Source organism: Mobula birostris, chromosome 1 (genome assembly GCF_030028105.1).
Source record: "Mobula birostris isolate sMobBir1 chromosome 1, sMobBir1.hap1, whole genome shotgun sequence".
In the NCBI taxonomy this organism is placed as follows: Eukaryota; Metazoa; Chordata; class Chondrichthyes; order Myliobatiformes; family Myliobatidae; genus Mobula; species Mobula birostris.
The window spans coordinates 151,396,751-151,424,039 of record NC_092370.1 but is presented as its reverse complement, the minus strand read 5'-3'; the positions used below and the strand labels follow the sequence as shown (position 1 = coordinate 151,424,039).

At 39.8% G+C, this 27,289-nt stretch overlaps 1 protein-coding gene across 4 annotated transcripts in view; it reads left to right on the top strand.

The window, feature by feature from the left end:
• ubr1 (ubiquitin protein ligase E3 component n-recognin 1) overlaps positions 1-27,289 on the top strand; it is a 288,023-nt gene that overhangs the window by 163,687 nt on the left and 97,047 nt on the right. For all 4 annotated transcript variants that reach the window (XM_072264036.1, XM_072264044.1, XM_072264054.1 and 1 more), the window contains exons 25-30: positions 5,928-6,082; positions 6,771-6,873; positions 7,683-7,792; positions 15,277-15,354; positions 16,474-16,655; positions 19,902-20,104. In XM_072264036.1, the coding sequence (XP_072120137.1) occupies positions 5,928-6,082; positions 6,771-6,873; positions 7,683-7,792; positions 15,277-15,354; positions 16,474-16,655; positions 19,902-20,104 (831 nt within the window). The remainder of the gene's footprint in view (positions 1-5,927; positions 6,083-6,770; positions 6,874-7,682; positions 7,793-15,276; positions 15,355-16,473; positions 16,656-19,901; positions 20,105-27,289) is intronic.

Sequence of the window (27,289 nt, the reverse complement as noted above, 5' to 3'; positions counted from 1 at the left end):
AATCAACACCTTTTGACCTATGTCACCTCTTTCTAATGATTTGATTTCATTTTTTTTTTACCAACAGAGCCACGCCGCCCCTCTGCCTTCCTGCCTGTCCTTACAAACAATGTGTATCCTTGGACATTGAGCTCCTAGCTATTATCATCTTTCAGCTATGATTCAGTGATGACTACAACATCATACATGCCAATCTGTAGCTGTGCTACAAGTTCATATGCCTTATTCCATATACTGCATGTATTCAAATACAATACCTTCGGTCCTGTATTCAATTCTGTCTGCCTTTTATGTTGCAATTCATACTGTTGGCTGCAATTTGGCCCTATCAATAGCCTCTCCTCACTACACATTGCCTCTGTAAACCAGCTACCTCATCTTCAGCACTCTCATCTGCATTTCCTACAAAACTTTTTGCATTGAAATATACACAGCTCAGGACACTAGTTGCTCAACTCTTGATTCCTAACTGTGAGATCTTACCAACATTTTGCCTCCACAACTTCTCCACGAATTGTTTTGGCACTCTTGTTCCTATCCCCTGCAACTCCAGTTTAAACCCCACCATGCAGCATTAATAAACCATCATGCTAAGATGTTAGTCCCTCTCCAGTTCAGGTGCAAACCCTCCCGTCTCTAGGGGTCCCACCTTCCCTGGAAGAGAACCCAATGATCCAAAAATCTTCCTCTTACAGTAACTTCTTAGCCACGTATCAAGCTGTATAATCTTCCTAGTTCTAGGCTCACTAGCACATGGCATAGGTATCCTGAGATTAAAACCCTGCCCTTTAATTTGGCACTTAACTCCCTGAATTCCCTATGCAGAACCTTGTCATTCATCCCATCCTACATAGGCCACAACTTCACCCTCCCACTTAAGAATCCTGGGGATCCGAGCTATCCCGGGCCCTGGCATCTGGATGAAACATATATCTGGGAATCTTATTCTCACCCCCAGAATCTTCTGTCTGTTCCCCTAACCAACGGATCCCCTATCACCATAGTGTGCCTCTTCTTCCCCACTTTGAGTCAGAAAAACAGATTCAGTGCCAGAGACCTAATCACTGTGACCTTCCTCTATTAGGTCATCAGCCCCCCCCACCCCACCCCCCAACAATATTCAAAGTTTTATACCTATTGTTGAGGGGGATGGCCACAGGGGTACTCTGTACTGACTGTTTAACTCCTTTCCCCTTCCTGAATGTCACCCAGTTTCCTGTGTCCTGCCCCTTGTATGTAGCTACCTCTCTATACTATTTATCATCCCTTTCAGCATCCCGAATGATCCTGAGTTCATCCATTTCCAGCTCCAGCTCCTTAATGTGGATTGTTAGAAGCTGCAGCTGGACGCACATCTCACAGTTGTCGTCATCAGGAACACTGGCGGTCTCCCTGCCTTTCCACATCCTGCAAGAGGAGCATTCAGCTCTCCTGCCGATCATCTCTGCTGTTCTAGCTGAGCAGATATAAAGAAGAGGAGAAAAAAAAACAATTTTGAACTTTTCTGTCCTTTGCTTTCTCTGACTGAAGCCTTGAAGTGCTAAAGCCTCAAGATCACTACTCTTGACTCTGTCCGCTCAGGCAATGGCCACTGTGCTTACCCCTGCTTTCACTAGGCACTAGACAGTTTACTCTTGCTAATCAATCCAAAATGACATTTGGTCACTGGTGAAAGCTGTTTTTCACTGTAGCAACCCACAGCTGGCTTTTCTACTTGGTCTATGGATCTGAGTGAAACCCCCTTTTCTCAAAACTTCCAATGTCAGGATTGATCGGTGGTCAAAGATCTTTAGTGACATCGTGTCCCAAGTAAATGGAGGGAATGGGCAGCATCCGTGAAAAAGATCGGTCGACGTTTCAGGTCGGAGCCCTTCATCAGGTTCCGGCCCGAAATGTCGACCGAACTTTTCCACAGGTGCTGCCTGACCTGCTGAGTTCCTCCAGCGTGTTGTGAGTGTTGCTTTGACCCCAGCATCTGCAGATTATTTTGTGCTTAAATGGAGGGAATCCCAGCTATTTTCTCAATTAGTTTTTGTTCTTTAAGATTGGTCCCAAATAAACAACTGCCCTGAATAACCAATGGTCCAATGACTGGAATCCACTGTATATCAAAGGTTTCAAAGGTACATTTAATGTCAGAGGAATGTATCCAATATACATCCTGAAATACTTTTTCTTCGCAACCATCCATGAAAACAGAGGAGTGACCCCAAAGAATGAATGCCAGTTAAATATTAGATCCCCAGAGCCCTGCTCCCACGCGTAAACAGCAGCAAAGCAACGATCTCCCCTCCCCCACCAGCAAAAAAAAAGCATTGGTACCCACCACCGAGCATTCAAACATGCAGCAAAGACACAGACTTGCAGTACCCCAAAGACTACTCGTTCACCTAGCACTGAGTATACCACAGTGTGTGTGTGTATGTGTCTCCTTTCCCCCCCCCTCCCCCCCAGAAGCCATGCTAGTCTTCTAGGCCGTGACCTTGGTATGTCGAAAGCGGCCAGTTGTGAGACCCCGAGAGCAGGTCCCATTCCCGCAAAGAACCAAAGCCAGCGTGTAACTTCAGGTCAGAGTCTTCAAAAGAACCCTGAGATTTGAATGAAAATGTAGATGACTGGATTAGCAAATTTGCGAAGCACACTCAGATTCGTTGAGTTGTGGAAAGTGTAAGTGACTATCAAATACAGAGATACATAAGTCAGTTACAGATATGGACAGAGAAGTGGCAGATGGTGTTTAACCTGGGCAAGTGTGGGGTGTTTCACTTTGGGAGGTGAAAGGGTAGGAGGAAGTGTACACTTCAGATTCAAATTCATTTATTTATTACGTGCATTGAAACACACAGTGAAATGTGTCATTCATGTTAACAATCAACACAACCTAATGATTTGTGCTGGGGCCACCCTGCAAGCCCATGATCCTCGACAGAGCGTCTTAGAGCACAACAAAACAGAACATATAAGTAACAAAACAATAACAGCAAAACAAGTCCTGTTCATCCCTCCCGAATAGTGCGCACACACAGTTCTGAAAGTATAGGACAGGTCACCTCCGGCTTCCAGCGTCCTCATTTATTCATGAACATTGGGTGCAGGTTCAGGGCTTTAACTGTTGGGCCTTGACTTTTGAATTTCTAATTGACCTTTGAGCTTTGATCTTCAGTATTGACCCCAGGACTCACCAATCATAGCAATAAATGAGGACCCTGAACTCCAGGCCTTCAAACCCTAGACTTGCCGATGATGTGACACTGAACATTAGGCCTTGAACTCCAGTCACACCGACTCATTTACCTCATGGATTGCCAGCAATTATTCCTTCTGACTAGACAGAATTCCGGAACCAGCCAATGATTTGCTGGAGTGGACTTGGTGTGCAGGGAGTGATCTTGAGATCAAGGCCCATATACACAAGAAGCCTATGGAATCATTGCCTGTATTGGAAGTGTGTTGAATACAAGAATAAAGAAGTCATGGTGCAACTATATAAAACTTCAGCCAGGCAACACCTGGAATATTGTGTGTGATTCTGGTTACACCATTGTACGAAGGATGTGGATGTTGTGAAAAGGTGCAAATGTAGTTTTCCAGAGTGCTGTCTGGATTAGATGATATGAGTAATAAGGATCGGTCTCCTTGGTGTCAGGGGCTGAGGGGAGATGTGATAAATGTTTTTATAATTGGGTGGCATAGATAGGTTAGCCAGTCAGAATCTATTCCCCAGAGTGGAAATGTCAACCAGAGGACATACTTTTAAGGTTGGAGGAAGATTCTTTTTAAGAGGGAGTGGTAGTTGCTGGGAAAGGGTTACAAGGGGTAGAAGTGGAAGCATGCAATTTGTTTGAGTTTAAGAGGCTTTTAGACACGTGAATATGAAGGGAATGGAGGAATATGATGATAACCAGGAGGAGTTCATTTAGTATAAATTGTGTCAAGTTCGGCACTATATCATGGGCCAAATGGCCTGTCTAGTGCAGTACTGTTCCATGTTCTGCTGAAGGGTCTCTCACCATATTCATCATGGAATTAATTTGCTCCTATATTTTATGGTCCATGATCATGCCTGATATGTGTTCCTTCGATAATTTGTGTGTTACTCCACATTTCCAACATCTGCTAAATTTTGTGTCTCCAATAAATAATCCTTACTATTTTTTAATTAAATAGATTTAAACATATTTTGTATTTTTAATTTTTCTTTTAAATTTAGTTTTCTATTTTTTTTTACATTTTAATACTTGGTGTTTTTGATTGCTTGGATGTCAAGGAGATCTACAGGTGTTCTATTTAAATTTCGGTAGCTTGGATAACCAGGAAGCCTTAGAGTGAGCTTCATCATCTTCTGAAGCCTTTCTAATAATTCTTCTGGAGAGAAAACCTGCACTGAGTTGGGTGGCACAAGTCATGGAGAGATATGACACCAAAACTGACTTCACTCTGTGCCAACTATCATACCCAGTTTTACAATAATGATACTTTAATGCATTTTATTCTCCTTAACATTCCAATCAACTTCTCTTATTCTGTTACATATTTACACATTGGAGGCAGTTAATAGTGATCAAATAGCTTGGCAACTCGCATATTTTTGGGACTTGGGGAAAAAGACCTATCCAGTCACGGGGGAATGTGTAAACCCCACACAGTGCCAGGCGTCAGGGCACAGCCTGGTCAGTGGAAGAGAGAGGCAGCCACTCCACACACTGTGAACTATGGTGTCCTGAAGAAGAGAGAATGTATCATAATCATATTATCATTGACACAAAAATGGGCTCTTCAGCTCACCACGTTCGTGCCAAACTGTTGCCAGCATTTACTCTGTAAACTATAATGATTCAACTGCAAATTCAGATGGAACTTAAATTTTCTCTAGCTCGTGCCTGAAGCAGTTGCTCTAGAAAAAGAAAGCAATTAAGAAGCACAAACACTTATTCATTGAGTATTGCAGCATGGAAAAAGGTCTCTTTGGCCCATACTTGTCTATACCAACCAAGATAAATATTCAAAAACTAATCCCATCTACTGGCACTTGGCCCATATCATTCTAAACTCTAGACATCCATATATCTATCCACAACCTACTGATATACCTGCCTGAACCACTTCTGGCAGCAGGTTCTGTATATCTACCACCTGTAGTGTTTTTTTTAAGAAGCATCCTTCCAAGCCTTTCACCTCTAATCTTAAAACTATGTTCTCTTGGTTTTTAATTTCCCAACCCTGGAAAAAGACTGCCCACCCTGTCTCTGCCCTCAGTTTTATATACCTCCTGAGGTCACCATTCAGTCTCCTGTGCTCCAAGGAGCAAAGTCAAACCTCTCTCTATAACTCAGTCCCTCAACATCCTTGTAAATCTTTTTTGACCTCTTTCTAGTTTAATCACATCCTTCCTATACAGGATGGCCAAAACTGAACTCGATAATTATTCCTCGTATATGCTTATATGTGGATTATCTGCTCCGCCACCTTTTTGGACAGCACATTCCTGATTCCATCCACCCTCTACCTGCAGTAAAAAGTTTCTCAAATCCTCGTTACTCCTATGGCTCTTACTCCTCACTTTAAACCTATCCTTTCTGTTCTTTGACTATTTCTGCCATGGGGAGAAGTTTCTCTTACCATCTACCCAGTCTATGCTTTTCATAATGGTGTTAATCCTTTCAGGCTGCTCCTCTGCTGTCTGTGCTCAGAAGACTACCTCAGCCAACCCTGGCTCTCATAACTGACACATTACTTCCTCACTATCCATCAGTGGAAGTTTTGCCCCATTCATTTAGAAAATGAGGGAGCTTATAAGTGTAGGAATTTACTTGATGAGGATCCTTGGCAACTAAAGTCTTATACCAATGTTTGGATGACTATAACTTTTGTGCACCAATTGTTTTCGCTCTCTTCAACCCCTTAAATGAAGATAATTTGTTTTGCAGCTCTTCCACCTCCTGTCCCCCCTCAGTTCTACGCAACATTTGCAAAGGTTGCAAACATTTTGAAATGTGACGTTTTTATGCTGATCATCAGAACAGTTCTTCAACGAGCTGTAGATTCCATTGGGCAGTTGTGCAATGAAGCAATGGTGCAGAAGGTATGGACTTGGAACATGTTGATTACCTCCAAGTTAATTTTGAAAAAATAGAATGGTTTTACTGTACTTTGCAGTAATTCAAAAATGGTATAATGCAACTATTAGCCTGCATTTTGAGAACAAAGAAATGGAGACTCTTGTCTTTTATATTGCATTTGTAAAAGTAATTTTATTTTGTATTCCATGTTCCTTCAGCTTTTCATTTTAACCTGTCAACTATCGACTTTCAGCTGTGTAAAAACTAAAGTTGTATCCTAATTGCTGGAGATTGTTGGATCTTTCATGTTAAAACTGAGTGCTAAATAGGAGTTTGCAAAAAGGACAGTCTTGTTGATCTACTTCTCACCTTTATTTTTATTTGTTTGGATGCCACAAATCCTGCATACAGATACTGTAAGATTTGCCCAAATGCAGTTCCTCTTAAAGTGCAGTTCCATGTGAAAAGTCACAGAGCAGCTTGAAGTCTAAGTTGTTGTGGCATGAAATTCAAATTCATTTGAACCACTTCCATTAGTGGTACTTGCTGAAAGTAGAAATCCCAGAATGTGGAGCAGGGGGAGGATGGTAGATCAAATACCAAAGCATTTCAAAGTTGATTTTTAAATTAGTTGACTCGTTTTAATATTTACTTTGTTAACATATTTTGTGTGGCTTGTGGCATCAGAGCGTGTTTTTCATCATCATGTAGACCCTTCATCTCATCTGCTTGGCTTTGCAAGAAGAACAGAGACAGCTCGAAGGAGTCACTGCAGAGGAGGATGTGACATTTGATGTGTACCTCAAAGCAACAAGTAAGTTGGCTGCTTTGGCATTTGGAACCTGCTTCTATGCTAATGGTTTATAATGTTCCTTTGCAGTTAAATCAAAATCACGCTGCATAGAAACTGCATTCCCACTTTAAAACTGAGATCATAGTAGACCAATGTCAGCACCAATACTATTCAAGGGCTTATTATTCAAAATTACATTTTGATGTTTTGGATGGGTTCCAGGTAAACTGGGTCACAATATTTCGTGACTGTAGTTGACTGTCTTGATTTCTATCCAAGGGATTTGAACTTGTGCACCCCCATCCCTTCCCACCCCGAAATGAACTTCCCACAGTCTGATGAGCATGCTGCTGTCATCCTGTTAGCTATCTTTGTTAGCACATGGCACAGATCTTCCCTTCCCTTGGGTGGTATGTGTTTTGTCAGGAGATAACATATTATCCAAAGTTGTCTCTTCCATCAGTTGTCAAAATTAAAATTCCTTACATGATTCCTTCTAATTTTTTTCGTATTAAGGGAGTTTCATATTTAATGCCATGTTATTATTTTTCTTGAATTTGTAAACTTTTCAGCTATTGCACATTTGAATTTTGACTGCCTTTTCATTTGCTTACAAGTGCCGTCCGAGCACAGTTTTTTCCAGATATATAGCCTTGCTGCTGTTACTGCGAAGTGAATCAGAATTTTTAAATGATTTTTTAAAATTATCTGACTTTACACAGCATTTCATGTGAAAATATCTTAGTCAATATATAGTACAAGACCAGTTTACTTCTATTCTATTAGGTGTGCATTTGGTTTTCTTAAAATCATTGTTTGGTATTTTGAAGGGATAGGTAGTTCTGCCGTGAATGCTGAGAGCATCCTGACACTCCTGGAGAAACTAAAACATGTACATCAATTAGATGCCCAGAAGGACATGATTGTTTATACCTTACAGGTAAAGCTGATAACGTACTAGACTTCTGGTCGTGTTTTCTGATTTTGAAAGTTTCAGAACTAAGATTTGAGAGATATGGAATTAAGCAAGCAAATAAGAGTAAAAGAGCTCTCTCATAACACAATGATAGAATGGTCTTGTGTACCTGAGAAGCTTCCTTCTGTTACCATGTTCTTTCATTGCACAATGATTTAGTAGTTGAATGTTAGCTTTCTACACCTGGGCTGTAAGTTAAAAGACCTGTACACTCTATTTCTTTCATGGAAAATAAATTCCACAGTCTTGCCCAAACTTGATGATGGGCCATCTGAAGAGCTTTTTGTGACTGAACAAACATTTTGGTAAAATTCTTCAGGGCTGCTTACAGATATTTCCTCAGATGAGAAAGAGTAAGAGTGCATTATCCTTAAATTAGAGCTACTCCATTCACGACTGAAATCAGAAAATATTTTCTTGTAATTGGTAGAGAATTTGCCAGACTAAAATTTGTTGATTTTTGTTTTTAATGAGAAATACAGACCAGGTTTGAGTAAATGTGGTTAGAGTGATGTGACTGAATGGTGAAGGTAGGCTCATGAGACTGACTCGCTAGTGTTCTTTACTAGGACTGTTAAATTTAATTGTTGAAGCTTTCTTTTTTTTTCTCTTTTTAAATCTTTTTATTGAATTAGTACACAAAAGGTAAACCATATAGGCACTGATACACAGTTGCAATATAACTTTACAAGAGATATTAATACACAAAAAAAAGTTAGTACAAACAGTGCAGTTTAGATATAAAATAACCAGGTAATATAATAGTATACTAATTTTCAAACATGTCAATAAGGAAAAAAAACCCAAAAAAAACCCACGGTACAAGTAAACTAAAAAGCAAACCAAAGCAATGGGCTAACTAGGTATCAAGTAGAGTTAAACAACTTAAAACAATCACGTCCTCAAACCCGACCTCCATTAAAAACAGTTAAAAAGCAAAAAGGGAATGTAAATATGGCCAGAGAAAGAAAAAAAAAGTTACATTAAATGAAAATGTTGAATAAAAGATCTCCAAGTCTGTTCAAATTTAACTGAAGAATCATAAAGATTACTTCTAATTTTCTCCAGATTTAAACTTAGTATCGTCTGGGAAAACCAAAAGAATGTAGTTGGAGCATTAATCTCCTTCCAATGTTGTAAGATATATCTTTTCGCCATTAAAGTAAGAAATGCAATCAATCTACGGGCTGAGGGGGAAAGATTACTGGAAATTCTAGGTAATCCAAAGATAGCAGTAATAGGATGGGGAGAAATATCTATATTCAATACCTTTTGAAATAATATTAAAAATACCTTTCCAAAAGGTTTCCAGAGTAGGACAGGCCCAAAACATATGAGTTAAAGAAGCTATCTCCCCATGACATCTGTCACACAAAGGGTTAATATGAGAATAAAAACGAGCTAATTTATCTTTAGACATATGTGCTCTATGGACAACTTTAAATTGAATTAGGGAGTGTTTAGAACAGATAGAGGAAGTATTAACTAGTTGTAAAATATGCGCCCAGTCATCCACAGGAATAATAAGACCCAATTCCTTTTCCCAATCTGACCTAATCTTATCAAATGGAGCTTTCCTAAATTTCATAATAGTATTATAAATAATAGCCGTTACACCTTTCTGACATGGATTAAGGTTAATTATAGTATCTAAAATATATGTAGGAGGTAGCGTCAGAAAGGAAGAGAGTATAGTACTTAGGAAATTTCTAACTTGGAGATATCTAAAAAAAATGTATTCTTGGTAAGTTATATTTGTTAGATAATTGCTCAAAGGTCATAAGGGAACCATCTAAAAACCGTGAAATACCATTAGTCTTCCAAATTTGTAAGGCACGGTCAGTGGAAGAGGGAGGGAAGAATATGTTACCTAAAATAGGAATCGCAAGCCCAAATTGATTAAGATCGAAAAATTTTCGGATTTGAAACCAAATACGTAAGGTATATTTAACTATCGGGTTACAAACCAGTTTACAGCGTTTCAAATCAAAAGGAAGAGAAGAACCTAAAATGGAACCAAGTGCATAACCTTGAGCAGATTGTAATTCCAATACTACCCATTTAGGAATGGATAGTGTATCTTGATCAAGTAACCAAAATTTCATGTGTCGAATATTAATTGCCCAATAATAGAATCTAAGGTTAGGTAATGTGAAACCTCCAGCTCTATTAGCTTTCTGTAGATGTATTTTACCCAATCTCGGGTTTTTATTTGCCAAATAAATGAAGAAATTTTAGAGTCAACTTTATCAAAAAGGAATTTGGGAACAAAAATCGGTAGTGCCTGAAATACATATAAAAATTTTGGAAGAATAAACATCTTAACAGCATTAATACGACCAATCAAAGTTAAATAAAATGGAGACCATTTAAATGAAAGTTGAGTAATATAATCGATTAAGGGTAGGAAATTAGTCTTAAATATATCTTTATATTTACAGGTAACTTTAATCCCAAGATATGAAAAATGATTATTAACCAATTTAAATGGAAGATTCTAATACAAGGGAAGTTGCTAGAAAAAGTTCACTCTTACCGAGATTTAACTTATAACCTGAAAAAAGACTAAATTGTGCTAATAAATCTAAAGCAGCAGGGATAGATTTTTGAGGATGAGAAATATATAAAAGTAAGTCATCAGCATAGAGTGATACTTTATGGGACTTTAAACCCCGAGTTATCCCAATAATATTTGGAGATTCTCGAATGGCAATTGCAAGAGGTTCTAATGCAATATCAAATAATAAGGGACTAAGAGGACAACCTTGTCTGGTACCTCGAAAATGAGGGGAAAAAAGGTGAGCTTAAAGAGTTAGTACGGACTGAGGCCATAGGAGAGTGATATACCAATTTTATCCAGGCTATAAATTTCAGACTGAAATTGAACATTTCAAGCACCTTAAATAAGTAAGGCCATTCGACTCTGTCGAAGGCTTTTTCAGCGTCTAAGGAAATGATGCACTCAGGATCATTTTGTGAGGGAGTATAAACAATGTTTAACAGTGTACGAATGTTATAAAAAGAGTAACGACCTTTAATAAAACCCGTTTGGTCTTCGGAAATAATATAAGGAAGTGTTTTTTCTAATCTGTTTGCTAATAATTTAGAAAAGATTTTAGAATCAACGTTTAATAAGGATATTGGTCTATAAGATACACATTGAGCAGGATCTTTATCCTTCTTTAATATTAAAGAGATCGATGCTCTATAGAAGGATTCAGGAAGTTTACTAAGTTTTAATGAGGCCTCCAAAACCCTGAATAACCAAGGGATTAATGAAGATGCAAAACATTTACAAAATTCCACGGTAAACCCATCAGGACCAGGAGCTTTCCCTGGACTCATAGAGAAAATAACCTTCTTAATCTCATCAGTAGTAAAGGAAGTGTCAAGCATAGAAGATATATCATGTGAAATCTTAGGGAAATCTAGGTTATCTAAAAAGTCATACATATATTTAGAGTCTCGTGGAAACTCTGATTGATATAAAGAGGAATAAAAATCAAGAAAGATTGATTAATCTCAGCTTGATCAGATATCAGTTGATCATTTTGATTATAAATCTGATTAATTTGAAATTTGGAATAGTTAGTCTTCAACTGGTTACCCAACAGCTTACCAACTTTGTCGCTATGTATATAAAATTCACTTCTTGTTTTCATTAATTGATTTGTAATCGAGGATGAAAGTAATAAACTATGTTCCATTTGAAGTTCAGTTCTTTGTTTATACAACTTCTTAGAGGGAGCCGTAGCGTATGTCTTATCAATTTCCTTAATCTTGTCTACAATGACTACTTCCTCATCCTTCAACCTCTTCCTCAAAGCGGCAGAATACGAGATGATCTGACCACGAATATAAGCTTTAAAAGTGTCCCAAAGGATGTTCATAGAAATATCTTCTGTATAGTTGATTGTAAAAAAGAGATCAATCTGTTCATTCATAAAGTTAACAAAATCCGAGTCCTGAAGCAACAACGAATTAAAACGCTATTGTCTATTATTTGGTGTGTTGGCCAATATTTTAATAGAAAGTTTAAGTGGAGCATGATCTGAAATGGTTATAGAGTCATATTCACATTTGACCACTGAAGGAATAAGATGAGAGTCAATAAAAAAATAATCGATTCTTGAATAGGAACGATGAACATGTGAAAAAAAGGAAAAATCTTTTTCCTGAGGGTGCAAAAAACGCCAAATGTCCGTCGATCCGGAATCTGAAAGGAATGAGTTAATCAAGGTTGCAGATTTATTGGGTAAGGTCCGTAAAGGAGCTGAACGATCCAAAGATGGAGATAAACAAGTATTAAAATCCCCGCCCCAAATTAGTGAAAACTCATTCAAATTGGGGAAGAAATTAAATAATGATTTATAAAATTCCGGACAGTCCATGTTGGGAGCGTAAACATTAACCAAAACTACCTTTTTATCAAAGAGTAAACCACTAACTAATAGAAATTTGCCATTCAGATCAGAAATAATATCGTGTTGTACAAAAGTGATTGAGGGATCTATAAAAATAGAAACCCCTCGAATCTTAGCGTTGGAATTCGAATGGAAGTGTTGATCCTTCCAGAATTTGAAAAAATGTAATCTCTCCCCCCTCCGAACATGGGTCTCTTGTAAAAATAGAACATGTGCTTTAAGTCTCCGGAATACTTTAAAAACTTTTTTCCTTTTTATTGGATGATTAAGACCATTAGTATTCCAAGAGACAAAATTAATAGTAGACTCCATAAACCCTAAAGTCAACCCATGCACCCAGAAAGGGAACAGAACAAACGAGATAACGGGAAGGAGAACGCGACCAATAGTTCAGTAATATAAGTAGCCCAAGAGAAAAAAAACTAAAAAGTGAAGCCCCTCCCACCGCCCCCCCCCCCGAACCCCCAAAGCTAAATCTAAGATAGACCAGCCAGAAAGAAGCAAGCACTAGAACTACCCCTATGACTTCGGATAGACGCTCGCTAAAAAAGTGTATATATAAGAGGATCAGCTAAAGTTATAAAACAGTAGAGAAATAAAAAAAAGTACACCGATTAAAGCAAACCCGATATAATATAAAGAAAAAACAGGTAAATATAAAGAAAACCATTAACCAACAACATACCATGTAGTTAAACAAGAAAATGAGACAATTAACATAGACTAGCGAGGAAAACTACAAAAAGTACGTTTGAACACTACAAAATTTAAGGCCTCAAAGGAAATACATAAAATGATGCAGAGGAAATAACCACCCAGAATCCCGAAGGAAAAAGAAAGGAATGACGCAGTTAGAAAAAAATTTGGCAACCATATTAATTAACCGAAAAAAAACTTTTCTGCCCTCATATAAAGGGAAAAAAAACCAGATTAACTGCGTCCGAACAAACAGAGATGGTTTAATAATTGCGATTAAGATGTTGAAGGCGAAAATTGATCAAGGTAACTCTGGGCTTCCGATGGAGAGTCGAAAAAATGGGAAGAGCCATCAGGCGAACGAATCTTCAAACGTGCAGGATAAAGCAACACTGGTTTTAAATCCATCTTGTAGAGTTCCAACATCACAGATCTATAACGGACACGTTGATCCCGAACCGACTTACTAAAATCCTCTACCAGCCGGAACCAAAGCTGTGAATAATGAATGTAACCTTTAGGTGGAGCGAATGGAGGCAATTTCTCCTTGTCTTGAAAATAATGAAATCGTAGAATAACATGCCGAGGTTTATCTGACTTAGACGAATATAATGGGACTCTGTGAGCCCGATCCAATAGTGGTGGTTGGTCAGGAAATAAGGTAGGGAACGCATCTTTTAAAAGTTGAGAAAAGAACTTTACAGGGTCATCAGATTCAGCAGCTTCACGAATACCAATAATTCGAATAGTCTATCGTCGCATTCTGCATTCTAAGTCCAAGTTTTTAAAAGTCAGAAAGTCAAGTTTTTTCTTCATTCCAGTAATTGTCTCTTCAATTTTCCCCATCTTGAGTTCATTTTGTTGCGTGGATTTTTGAAGATTAGATATAGCAGTCTGATGTTCCATGATAGATGTTTCCATTTTGTCGATTACATCGATAGTTTTCTGCAATTTAGTTGAAATTTCCACACGAATCAGATCCGTTATAGTAGTTGAAATTCTCGTTTGAATCAGATCCGATATAGCTTTCAAAGTTTACGCTGGTTCAGTCGGAGGAGGATCGGTAACTTACGGTCTAACTGGAGATTTGCGTTCTTTCCCGTTCTTAGACACAGCAGATCTTAAAAACATCCAAATATCAAAAAAAAAGAATTTGTTGCAAGGAGTTATGAAAATCGGTGCCTTAATGGTTGGCTTAAATGTAGCTGATCATAGGAAAAAACTCAGAGGTAATAGAGCGAGTCAAGAAGACAACTTCAGTCCATGAGCGCTACCGGAAGTCCCCAATTGTTGAAGCTTTCTGACCAAATATGTTATTGTAAAGATAGATTGAAATAGCTGACATTTATAAATAAATAACTGACATTTATTTTCATTGTAATATTTCCTGATTTTTAAAAACTTAGAACTGTAACATTGTATACAACAAGACTTACTTTGATTTGTGACTCAAACTTAATGGGAATTAGCCTTGCAGCCTAAGGTAGTTCTGGTGAGCATCTGAGCATGGGCTTGATTGACTACTGTTTGGGAAATGGGTCAGTTCATCTGAAATGGAGAGATTCCAGGCCCTTTCAGTTCTTTGAATTGCAAATCTACAACATTTTCTAACATAGTTTATTAAAAGCTATTATAAAATTCATGGAATTATGTTTGGAGTGAGGTTCATCCTAAACGATTTGAAGTTGCCATGTGATCTGCAAGAATACCAAATTGTAATTTATGAACTTCGGAGTTGTAATGGATTTTTGATTTTTAAATGATATTTTGAGTATCCTGCAGTCATCTTCCACTGTTCTGTTGAAGGTTTATCACAAGCAGTAAGCCCTTGTTATATTCATCACAATGCGAATGCTGTCATTATGTAATCTAATACAAGTGAAAATCAGTGCTGGAAATATTCAGCATGTCCGACTGTAGGGAAAAGGAATGAAGCAAACATTTCATATCAAAGATCTTTTGTCAGAAAAATGACTTTTGTCACAGATGCAGTTTGACATGCTGAGTACTTCCATAACCTTCTGTTTTTATTTTATTATCTAAACTATGCAATGAATTGACAGTTATTTGGGTTACATCTGGAATAATTGCAGAACCTTTCCTTAAAATCAATGGACTTTTTTCAAAGAAAAAGATTTCACTCCAGTTCACCTGGGAGAAATAGTTAACTTGTAAGAAAACTTTATACTTTAGATAGTCTCAGGTAGCCTTGCCATATAGCTTTCAAAACTATAGTATGGTTAATGTGAATGAAAGGTGAGACATTTGCACCATGTGCTCTCCAGATAGAACATTTGAAGGAATAAATGTACATCTATATATCTCCAGATGTTTGATGTTGTGAAAAGGCTGAGAGAGAAATCGAGCCCCAGTTCAGCAGACATTGACATCCAAAGGGCAAATGAGGTAATGCTATTTTGACTTTATTTTGTTATACGTAGAAAAACAAAGCTGAGCAGTCTGCTGGTTTCCTGTCTCAGCTTTGACTCTGCCAAGCTAAAGCCAGTTAATTTCATAGTTTTAAAAAATCCTTTCAACATGTTAATGGCAGCTGAACAAAGTAACTGAGGGTACTTGTCTTAGTTTATAGATGCTCAATGGATGGTTTGAGTAGTGGCTGAAGCAATTGATGTAACTCAGAGGTAGTGAGGCCAAGGTTATGAATTCAAGTTCACAGTCTATGTTGACAATCCAGAGTGGTGTTGGTGGAGTTGCTGCTTTGTGAGCTTCGTGTCTCATGGATGAAACATTAAACTGAGACCCCACTAACCATTACAATGCAAATATTCAAAGAAACTTAAGGGAACTGTCCAGAAAATCAGAGTGAATGTTTATCCCATGTCCCAAAAAAAAAATCTGGTCATTAGCACAATACATTGTTATGAGAAGCACATACAGTACAAATTGCAGTGTTTCCTTTTTATAATAGGAAAGATGTCAATAAACTTGAGAGCATATAGAGGAGATTTACTAGAATGTTGCCTGGGCTTCATCTCCTAAGTTACAGAGAAAGGTTGAACAAGTTAGGTCTTTATTCTTTGGAGCGTAGAAGGTTGAGGGGGGACTTGATAGAGGTATTTAAAATTATGAGGGGGATAGATAGAGTTGACATGGATAGGCTTTTTTCATTGAGAGTGGGGGAAATTCAAACAAGAGGACATGAGTTGAGAGTTAAAGGGCAAAAGTTTAGGGGTAACATGAGGGGGAACTTCTTTACTTAGAGTGATAGCTGTGTGGACGAGCTTCCAGCAGAAGTGGTTGAGGCAGGTTTAAAGTTAAATTGGATAGATAGATGGACAGGAAAAGAATGGAGGGTTATGGGCTGAGTGCAGGTCGGTGGGACTAGGTGAGAGTAAGAGTTCAACATGGACTAGAAGGGCCAAGTTGGCCTGTTTCCGTGCTGTAATTGTTATATGGTTAAATGTTATATGGTGATATAATTGTGACTACGCTTCAAAAGTACTACTTTGATTGTAAAATGCAAGTTGTGCACATTGTTGCATGAAGTTCTTTTTTGCACTCCAGTCCATACAGGACAAAGATAAGGCTGAGAGAAAACGGAAAGCAGATGCTGCCAAATTATATCGACAGAAGATCATGGCACAGATGTCTGCAATGCAGAAAAACTTCATTGAATCAAACAAACACCTATATGAAAAGGTGACAGAAGTTCAAAAACAAGGAGCAATCATAGCTGAGAATGAAAGGTATGTGACACAGAAGGACAAGCAGCCATTCTAATTCTGCTATGTGATGCAAAGGAAAGATGATGAAATAGATAGTCAACAGTACAATGGCCCTGGAAAAGTCAGCATTCTGCTTAGTTTCTACACATCCCTGTTATAATTTTAAAAGCTTCTTTTTTGTATATTCTTGTAGGGAAAAGCTCCAGTCTAAGATTCTGCCTGGATAGTTATTACTTCCCAATTCAAGTGATATTCTTAGTCTTCCTGCAGTAATTAAATATTCATTTTGTAATCTAGCATCAGCTTGCAGTGCTCAAATTAAAATGTTTCTGCATAACTTTAATAACAGTTGCCTGCCTTTGCATTACATTTACCAGAAAGTTAACCTTAATACCTCACTTGCACACTCATTGCAATGCCTTAGTATTTCATCTGTATTCCCAGATTTGTTCTTCTTTTCCATGTACATTATAAAAATAAATGGCTTCTTATTTGTATGAAAATGCACATTCAATCTTATTCATCATTTGCACGGATTACCATTTTAATGCCTTTTCATGAATTGCATGTGTGTAAAGTACTGTGCAAAAATCTTAAATATATATATGTGTGTGTGTGTATATATATATATATATACACACACACACACACACACAATGTCTAAGACCTTTGCACTGTACTGTAAAATTTTCATAATATTTGCAAATTCATTTCTCAAGTCTAAATCACTTCTTGCAACTTAGGGGTTCAGAGATGTACTTCTGTTCAATTCCTTCCAGTCCATAGATAGTTTTTATCATCTGGTGTTTCTGTGAGGCATGATGTCAGTCGTGGGTAAATTACTGAAAGATATTCTACAAGTAAAGTTACAGTGGATTCTGGTTAAAATTGGGATACACTGGAGTGGAGCCAGAATATTTTGGCCCAATTAAGTGGCGGCCCAATTAAGTGGCTTCCCCATTAGCCAAAATTTCATGAAAATAATTTTTTAAAGTTTAAACAAAGACAAAATACATTTACCTGAGTTACAAACAACTTTTGTTATATTTTTGAGGTACAGTGCAGAATAGGTCCTTTCGCCCTTTGAGCCAACAACTCCCAATTTAATCTGAGCCTAATCGCAGGACAATTTGCAATGACCATTTAACCTACCAACCCGTACGTCTTTGGTCTGTGAGAGGAAGGTGGAGCACCCGAGGAAGGACTATGCGTTCCATGGTGAGGGTGTTCAGACTCCTTACAGATAACATGAGAATTGAACTCCGACACCCAAGATGTAATAGCATCCCACTAACCGTTACACTACCGTGGTAGCCATGATGCCATGTACTTTTGATTGACTATAAATGAACAAAATCTGCACAGATACCTAATGCAGATAATGTACTACCTGCATACAGTGCTATTGCTGATTGTGTCCTTCAAATCCTCATTTTCATTGTAGCATTCAAGATAATTGACAATATCTTCAAATTCTTTGTAGTCACTAACTTGTTGAAGCAGCAAAACCGTTTCATTTTCACTCCTACCCATTTCTAGGATCTTCAAGCCTGAATGCTTGAAACTGCAGTGAGCAAAACCGTTCTGAATTGTCTTACTGTTTATTACTTGCCAATTATCAGTGACAAAAATCACAGCTTTTTGAACACAAACACACAAGTGACACTATTTAAAAACTGTTCGCTCTAAGCATGATGTAGTGTCTAACAGCCAGATAACTTGCATGCAACTGGCACTGGTTAGAAAATGTTCAGCAACAGTCTTCTGTCCCAATTAAGTGGAATAGCGTCCCAAATAAACAAAGGGAATCCCAGCTATTATCTCAATTAGATTTTGTTTTTTGTGAGTTGTCCCAAATAAAAGTGGCGACACTGATTAATTGAGGGCCCAATTAACTGAAATCCACTGTATTTGGATAGTCAGGACATGTTTAGTCAATGTGGCTTTGTGCATGTTAGGTCATGTCTAACCAATTTTAGAGTTTTTTGAGAAGGTTACCAAGAAAATGATGAAGTAAAGGCAGTGGATGTTGTCCACATACACTTTAGCAAAGCCTTTGACAAGGCCTGCATGGGAGGTTGATCAAGAAGGTTCTGTTGCTTGGCATTCAGGATGAGATAGTAAATTAGATTTGACATTGGCTTCGTGGGACAAGTCAGAGAGATGGTTGCCTATCTGAGTGAAGGCTGTGTCTAGTGGTGTGCTGCAGGGTCCATTGTTGTTTGTCATCTATATTAATGATTTGGATGATAATGTGGTAAATTGGATCAGCAAACTTGCTGATGACACCAAGATTGGGCCATAGTGGACAGCAAGGAAGACTACCAAAGCTTACAGTGGGATCGGGACCAGCTGGAAAAAAGGGCTGAAAAAAATGAGATGGAATTTTTTGTGAGATGTTGCATTTTGGGAGGACAAACCAGGTAGGATTAGACAGTTAAAGTAGGGCACTGAGGAGTGTGATAGAACAAAGGAATCTGGGAATACAGATCCATAATTCCTTTTGGCTTGTGTCACATTCTTTCATAAATCAAAGTATTGAGTACAGGAGTTGAGATGTTATGTTGAAGTTTATAATTCATTGGTGAAAGTAAATTTGGAGTATTGTGTTCAGCTCTGATCACCTACCTGCAGGAAAGATATCAGTAAGATTGAAAGAGTACAGAGAAAATTGACAAGGATGTTGCCAGGACTTGAAGACCTGAGTTGTAGGAAAAGGTTGAATAAGTTAGGACTTTATTTCCTGGAGTGCAGGAGAAGGAGAGGAGATCTTTTGCAGGTAAATAAAATTGAGAGAGGTATAGATAGGGTAAATTGAAGTAGGCTTTTTCCATTGAGGACTGAGACTAGAACAAGAGGTATTAGGTTAAGGTGAAATATTTAAGGGGAACTAAGGGGGAACTTCTTTACTTGGGGTGGTGAGAATGTGGAATGAGCTGCCAACAGAAGTGGTGGATGGGGTTTCGATTGCAACATTTAAGAGAAGTTTGGATAAGTACATGGATAGGAGGGGCATTGAGGGTTATGATCCAGGTGCAGGACTAGATGGGCTGAAGGGCCTTTTGCTGTGCAGTACTACTGACTTTTTTGGACATACAAGTCCCAAGTGAAAGAGAAAACGTATTTTCCTATAAATTCACGGATTTGGAACAGTTAGTCTGATATTTTTCAAAGTGCATGAAGGGAAATGTATTAAACACAAAACATTATTTTTCCCATGTAATAAAGCTGCTTTTTAAAATCCATATGCAATTTGTTTTTCCTCAGCATTCCTCCGGTGGAAGGTTCTGGTATAGCGCTGGGACCGATGCAAGGTGCAACAGCAACCGAGAAAATAATACTGACCTGCATCTTGTGTCAGGAAGAGCAGGAAGTGAAAACAGATGAAATGGCCATGGTACTAGCAGCTTGTGTTCAGAGATCAACGGCCTTGACAAAACATAGGTGTCAAATCATAACAAGTATAGGAGGTAAAGCCACGTTCTTTGGAAAAAATAATGTTCCCTCAACTTTTAATCTGAAACGCAAGAGGAATTTCTGATTAAGTCACAAAGCCTCTAGCCACCTGGTGTACACTTGTGAGCGCTAATCATTAAATGGGAATTCGAAATAAGGTTTATTCTTCTAACCAGACCCAACTTCTTTTCTTCCCACACCATTCCTGTCCATAATTTACTCTGCTGAGTAATCAACACACTCTATCCCAAAAGTAGCAAATGACGAGTTAACCAGAGGTTTTACACTGGCCTCAGTCTGGTGTCAGTTATTGGGTTTTGGGCCCATAAATTACCCCTGTAGCTGGATACGTGGTTGGAAGCACTCTAACTTTTGTTTCTCTTCATGCACCCACATTGAGTTAGCACTATGTACAAGGTGGAGAGGTATACTGTCCATTGCATTTAACATTCATTGTCAAGGCAGAGCATGGTTGTGATTATTGTTATCCAGGAGTACAAAGTACACCTGTATTTGATATCTCAGCCTTTCTTATTTAGCCCTTGGTATGCATGGTATTTCCTGATCAAATCATAAGCTCTGTATTACTTTAATAATAGCAGAACCATCAGCCATTAGTATTATTGTAATCTGAATCTAACAAAAACAATGTGAATGTTTGCACTCAACACACATCAAAGTTGCTTGTGAACGCAGCCTGCCTGGCCTGCTGCGTTCACCAGCAACTTTGATGTGTGTTGCTTGAATTTCCAGCATCTGCAGAATTCCTGTTGAATGTTTGCACTGATATGCCATTATATTCCTTTCAGATCATAGAATCAGAATTGTACCCCATGTAAATTGACCTTTTGGGCCTACCTCCTCATACCATCCATAATGCCTATAAGATCTATTCTCATTTACCCACATGAGGCCCATATCCTTCTACTCTCTCAAATCCCACTCAAAGTGCTTATCAAGTGCCTTTTAAGTTTTGCAGAGGTACCCTGCCTCCACAACTACTTCTGTTAGCTCATACCAGAAATTATCACTTGATGTGTTTTTGGAAAAAAGACTTGCCCCTCAGATATTTAAATTTCTCCCATCTCATCTTAAAACTTTAGTTTTGGAATACCCTGTCCTGGCAGAAAAACTGATCATCTATCCTATCTATGTAATTTGTAAACCTCTATAAAGTTAGCCTTCAGCCTCATACACTGTAGTAAGAATAAGGCCAGCCTATCCAATCTCTCATTTTACCTCTAACCCTTCATTTCAGACAACATACTGGTGAAGAGGTGTGGCAATGAGATAGCCTAAGTGCTCTGCATTAAAGCATTACTTTTGTCATACAGTCTCTATGCTCCTTTTGGAAATACAACAGCTAATTTGTACCCAGCAATTTCCTATAAGTGATGATTTAATAATTTTGTTAAGAATTGGTAGAAACATTGGAGATAACTTAGCTCTTTAGAAGTAGTGAGAGGAGAGTTTTTATGTGTCCCTAAGAGAGCAAATGATAGGTTGATTTAACATCTGAATGGTAACATCTCTGTAGTAAGCTGATGGGGTATCAGCTGAGAATATTGTGAAATCTCTGGAGTGGAACTGGAATCTACAATGTACTATCAGCTGATTGCTGACACAGTTAAGATGCAAGAATCTAGTACATTTTTTCCATACGGTACAGTTTTTGAAATTACTGCAATAGTGTGAATTTGGTGTGTTTGATTAAAATGTCCTGCTAAAATAAGGATTGTGACATTTGGGAATAGGAAATTATAGGAGAAATTAAGGAAGCAACCACTGCTGAAGTCTTTCTGTGGCACTGATAAGTGTGGAATCTGATTTCCTCAAAAAAAAATTAATGTAGAGTTGAAACGATCTTTATTGACTTCATTTATTTTAGTGTTTGGTTATGTTTAAAGTAATTAATAGTTTATCCTATTATGGGCTTTGTGTCTCTCAGTCATAATTGTTCACTTTGGGTGAAGGGACTTGCTGTTGCTTCAACAATTACTGCAAACCTGCCACTGAGGGACCATCATTGGAAATATGGAAAATCTGTGGTCAAATAGCGCTGTTTGTAACATTGCCATGTGTTTGTATAGGATGTCATTCCTGCCTGTGGCCATCAAACTTTACAACTCCTCCCTTGGTGGGTCAGACACCATGAGCCAATAGGCTGGTCCTGGACTTATTTCCTGGCATAATTTACATATTACTATTTAATTATTTATGGTTTTATTACTATTTATGGTGCAACTGTAACGAAAACCAATTTCCCCCGGGATCAGTAAAGTATGACTATGACTATACTGTTGGTGGGGACGACCTACCAGGGACAAGTTGTAGTGGTCACGTCTCTGGCACCGAGACTGAACCCTCAGCTGAGAAAGGAAGGAGGGAAAAGAGGAGAGCAGTAGTGATAGGAGATTCAAAGGTTATGGTGAGAAGGCGGGGGAGTGGGACTAAATGGGAGAATGGATCAGCTCATGATAAAATGTCGGAGCAGACTCTGGGCCGAATGGCCAACTTCTGCTCCTTTGTCTTATGGTCTTTTGGGATTCGATATTTAGGGGGACAGATAAGAGGTTCTGTGGGAGAGATCGAGAATCCCGGATGGCCTGTTGCCTCCCTGGTGCCAGGATCCACAATATCTCGGATCGAGTTCTCAGTGTTCTCAGGAGAGAGGGTGAGCAGCCAGATGTTGTGGTCCACATGGAGACCAATGACATAGGTAGGAGTAGGGATGAGGTCCTGAAGAAAGAATATAGGGAGTTAGGAAAGAAGTTAAAAAGCAGGACCTCAAAGGAGGTAACCTCAGGATTGCTGCCTGTGCCATGAGACAGAGAGGTTCGGAACAGGAAGTTATGGCAGATGAATGCGTGGCTGAAGAGTTGGTGCAGGGGACGGGTTCAGGTTTCTGGATCATTGAGATCTCTTCTGGGGAATGTCTGACCTGAACAAAAAGGACGGACTGCACCTGAACTGGAAAGGGACCAATATTTTGGCGCAAACAACAGGAATACTGCAGATGCTGGAAATTCAAGCAACACACATCAAAGTTGCTGGTGAACGCAGCAGGCCAGGCAGCATCTGTAGGAAGAGGTGCAGTCGACGTTTCAGGCCGAAACCCTTCGTCAGGACTAACTGAAGGAAGAGTGAGTAAGGGATTTGCAAGTTGGAGGGGGAGGGGGAGATCCAAAATGATAGGAGAAGACAGGAGGGGGAGGGATAGAGCCAAGAGCTGGACAGGTGATAGGCAAAAGGGGATACGAGAGGATCATGGGACAGGAGGTCCGGGAAGGAAGACAAGGGAGGGGGGGACCCAGAGGATGGGCAAGAGGTATATTCAGAGGGACAGAGGGAGAAAAAGGAGAGTGAGAGAAAGAATGTGTGCATAAGAATAAGTAACAGATAGGGTACGAGGGGGAGGTGGGGCCTTAGCGGAAGTTAGAGAAGTCGATGTTCATGCCATCAGGTTGGAGGCTACCCAGACGGAATATAAGGTGGTGTTCCTCCAACCTGAGTGTGGCTTCATCTTTACAGTAGAGGAGGCCGTGGATAGACATGTCAGAATGGGAATGGGATGTGGAATTAAAATGTGTGGCCACTGGGAGATCCTGCTTTCTCTGGCGGACAGAGCGTAGATGTTCAGCAAAGCGGTCTCCCAGTCTGCGTCGGGTCTCGCCAATATTCACCGGACGCAGTATATCACCCCAGTCGACTCACAGGTGAAGTGTTGCCTCACCTGGAAGGACTGTTTGGGGCCTTGAATGGTGGTAAGGGAGCAAGTGTAAAGGCATGTGTAGCACTTGTTCCGCTTACACGGATAAGTGCCAGGAGGGAGATCAGTGGGGAGGGATGGGGGAGACAAATGGACAAGGGAGTTGTGTAGGGAGTGATCCCTGCGGAATACAGAGTGAGGGGGGGAGGGAAAGATGTGTTTAGTGGTGGGATCCCGTTGGAGGTGGCGGAAGTTACGGAGAATAATATGTTGGACCCGGAGGCTGGTGGGGTGGTAGGTGAGGACCAGGGGAACCCTATTCCTAGTGGGGTGGCGGGAGGATGGAGTGAGAGCAGATGTACGTGAAATGGGGGGCAGGTTTGCCGGAGCTGTTGGGGAGGGATTAAACTAGTTTGGCAGGGGGTTGGGAATCAGAATGTGAGTGCAGAGATTCGGGTAGAAGGACAAGGGCATGGTGCTGTGTGTTCTGAGTTGGTGAGGAAAGACAGGCAGGGGACAAAACATAAATGTAGCCAGTTAGAGGGGTTGAAACGTGTCTATTTCAACGCTAGGAGTATTGGAAATAAAGGGGATGAACTTGGAGCATGGATCAGTACAGTACATGGAACTGCGATGTTGTGGCCGTTACTGAAACTTGGCTGGAGGAAGGGCAGGATTGGCTGATGCAGGTACTGGGGTTTAGGTGTTTTAAAAGGAATAGGATGGGAGGTGGGGGGGGAGAGTAGTATTACTGGTCAGGGATAGTATCTTGGCTATAGAAAGGGAGGACGCTGCAGAGGGAGTGTCCACTGAGTTGTGTGGGTGGAAGTCAGAAATAAGGAAGGGATCAATCACTGTGCTGGGAGTAGTCTATAGGCCCCCAAATAGCCCTCGGGACACCGAGGAGCAGATAAGCAGGCTGATTTTAGAATGGTGCAGGAATTACAAGGTTGTAGTTATGGGTGATTTTAACTTACTTTATATTGATTGGCACCTCCTGACTGCAAGGGGGATAGATGGGGCTGAATCTGTCAGGTGTGTTCAGGAAGGATTCCTGACACAGTAGGTGGACCGGCCGACGAGAGGAGAGGCCATACTGGATCTAGTTCTGGGTAATGAACCTGGTCTGGTGGCAGACTTCTTGAGGGAGCATTTTGGTGAGAGTGACCACAACTCCCTCAGCTTCAGCATAGCTATGGAAAAGGATAAAAACAGACATTGGGGACATTAAATGGGGAAAGAATTCAAAGTTCTGAGATGCAACGGGACTTGGGAGTCCTCATACAGGATACCCTTAAAGTTAACCTCCAGGTTGAGTCAGTAATGAAGAAGGCGAATGCAATGTTGGCATTCATTTCTAGAGGAATATAGTATAGGAGCAGGGATGTGATGTTGAGGTTCTATAAGGCGCTGGTGAGACCTCACATGGAGTACTGTGGGCAGTTTTGGTCTCCTTATTTAAGAAAGGATGTGCTGACGTTGGAGAGGGTACAGAGAAGATTCACTAGGATGATTCCGGGAATGAGAGGGTTAACATATGAGGTACGTTTGTCCGCCCTTGGACTGTATTCCTTGGAGTTTAGAAGAATGAGGGGAGACCTCATAGAAACATTTCGAATGTTAAAAGGCATGGACAGAGTGGATGTGGCAAAGTTGTTTCCCATGATGGGGGAGTCTAGTACAAGAGGGCATGACTTAAGGATTGAAGGGCGCCCATTCAGAACAGAAATGCGAAGAAATTTTTTTAGTCAGAGGGTGGTGAATCTATGGAATTTGTTGCCACGGGCAGCAGTGGAGGCCAAGTCATTGGGTGTATTTAAGGCAGAGATTGATAGGTATCTGAGTTTCCAGGGCATCAAAGGTTATGGTGAGAAGGCGGGGGAGTGGGACTAAATAGGAGAATGGATCAGTTCATGATAAAATGGCGGAGCAGACTCGATGGGCCGAATGGCCTTCTCCTTTGTCTTATGGTCTTAAAATGAGAAAGTGCTTAACTGGGAAGGGCTAACTATGAAGGAATGAGGCAGGAATTAGCGAGAGTAAATTGGAAACAGATGTTTAAGGGTGAAAGCATAGAAGTAATGTGGAGGAAGTTTAGGGACCACTTGTGCTGGGTTCAGGATAGGTTTGTCCCACTGAGACAAGGGAAAAAAATGATAGGAAAAGGGAACCGTGGCTGACGAAACACGTGAGGCAACCCGTCAAGAGGAAGAAGGAAGCATATGTTAGATATCAGAAGCAGGAAGCAGGAGGGTCTCATGAGAAATATAGGATAGTCAGAAGGAGCTTAAGAAAGGACTTAGGAGAGCTCGAAGGGGGCATGAGAAGGCCTTGGCATATAGGATTAAGGAGAACCCCAAGGCATTCTACGCGTACGTGAAGAACAGAAGGATGACAAGAATGAAGGCTAAAGGATAAAGAAGGCAACATGTGCCTGGAGGCGGAGGAGGTTGAGGAGGTCCTAAATGAATACTTTGCTTCAGTATTCACAAGTAAAGAGGACCTTGATCAGGGTGAGGTTGAAATAAAACAGGCCTGTGTGCTGGACAATGTGAAGATTACAACTCCTCCCTTGGACGGTCAGACACCCTGAGCCAATAGGCTAGTCCTGGACTTATTTCATAATTTACTGGCATAATTTACATATTACTATTTAACTATTTATGGTATTATTACTACTTATTATTTATGGTGCAACTGTAATGAAAACCAATTTCCCCCGGGATCAGTAAAGTATGACTGTGACTATGACTATAAGATTAAGGAAGAAGTAGTGTTGGATCTTCTTAAAAACATCAAGATTGATAAGTCCCCAGGGCCGGACGTGATATACCCCAGGTTGCTGTGGGAAGTGAGAGAAGAGATTGCTGGAACGGTAGCTATGATCTTTGAAGCTTCTTTGGTTGTAGGGGAGGTGCCGGAGGATTGGAGAATGGCAAATGTAGTTTCTTTGTTTAAAAAAGATAATAGGGAGAATCCTGGGAACTATAGACCGATGAGTCTTGTGTACAAACTATTGGAAAGGATTCTTAAGGATAGGATCTACAAGCATTTAGAGAAGTACACTCTACTCAAGGATAGTCAACATGGCTTTGTGAAGGGAAGGTCGTGCCTCACAAGCCTAATTGAGTTTTTTGAAGAGGTAACAAAAGAAATTGATGAGGGTAGGGCAATAGATGTGGTCTACATAGATTTTAGCAAGGCATTTGACAAGGTCCCCCACGAGAAACTCGTCCAGAAAGTCATGAGGCATGGGATCAGTAGAACCTTGGCTGTTTGGATAAAAAATTGGCTTACAGGAGGAAAGCAGAGGGTAGTAGTGGAAGGAAGGTATTCTGCCTGGAGTTCGGTGACTGGTGGAATGCCGCAAGGATCTGTCCCGGGACCCCTGCTCTTTGTGATTTTTATGAATGACCTGAATAAAGAGGCAGAAGGATGGGTGAGTAAGTTTGCAGATGACTTGAAGATTGGAGAAGTTGTGGATGGAGCT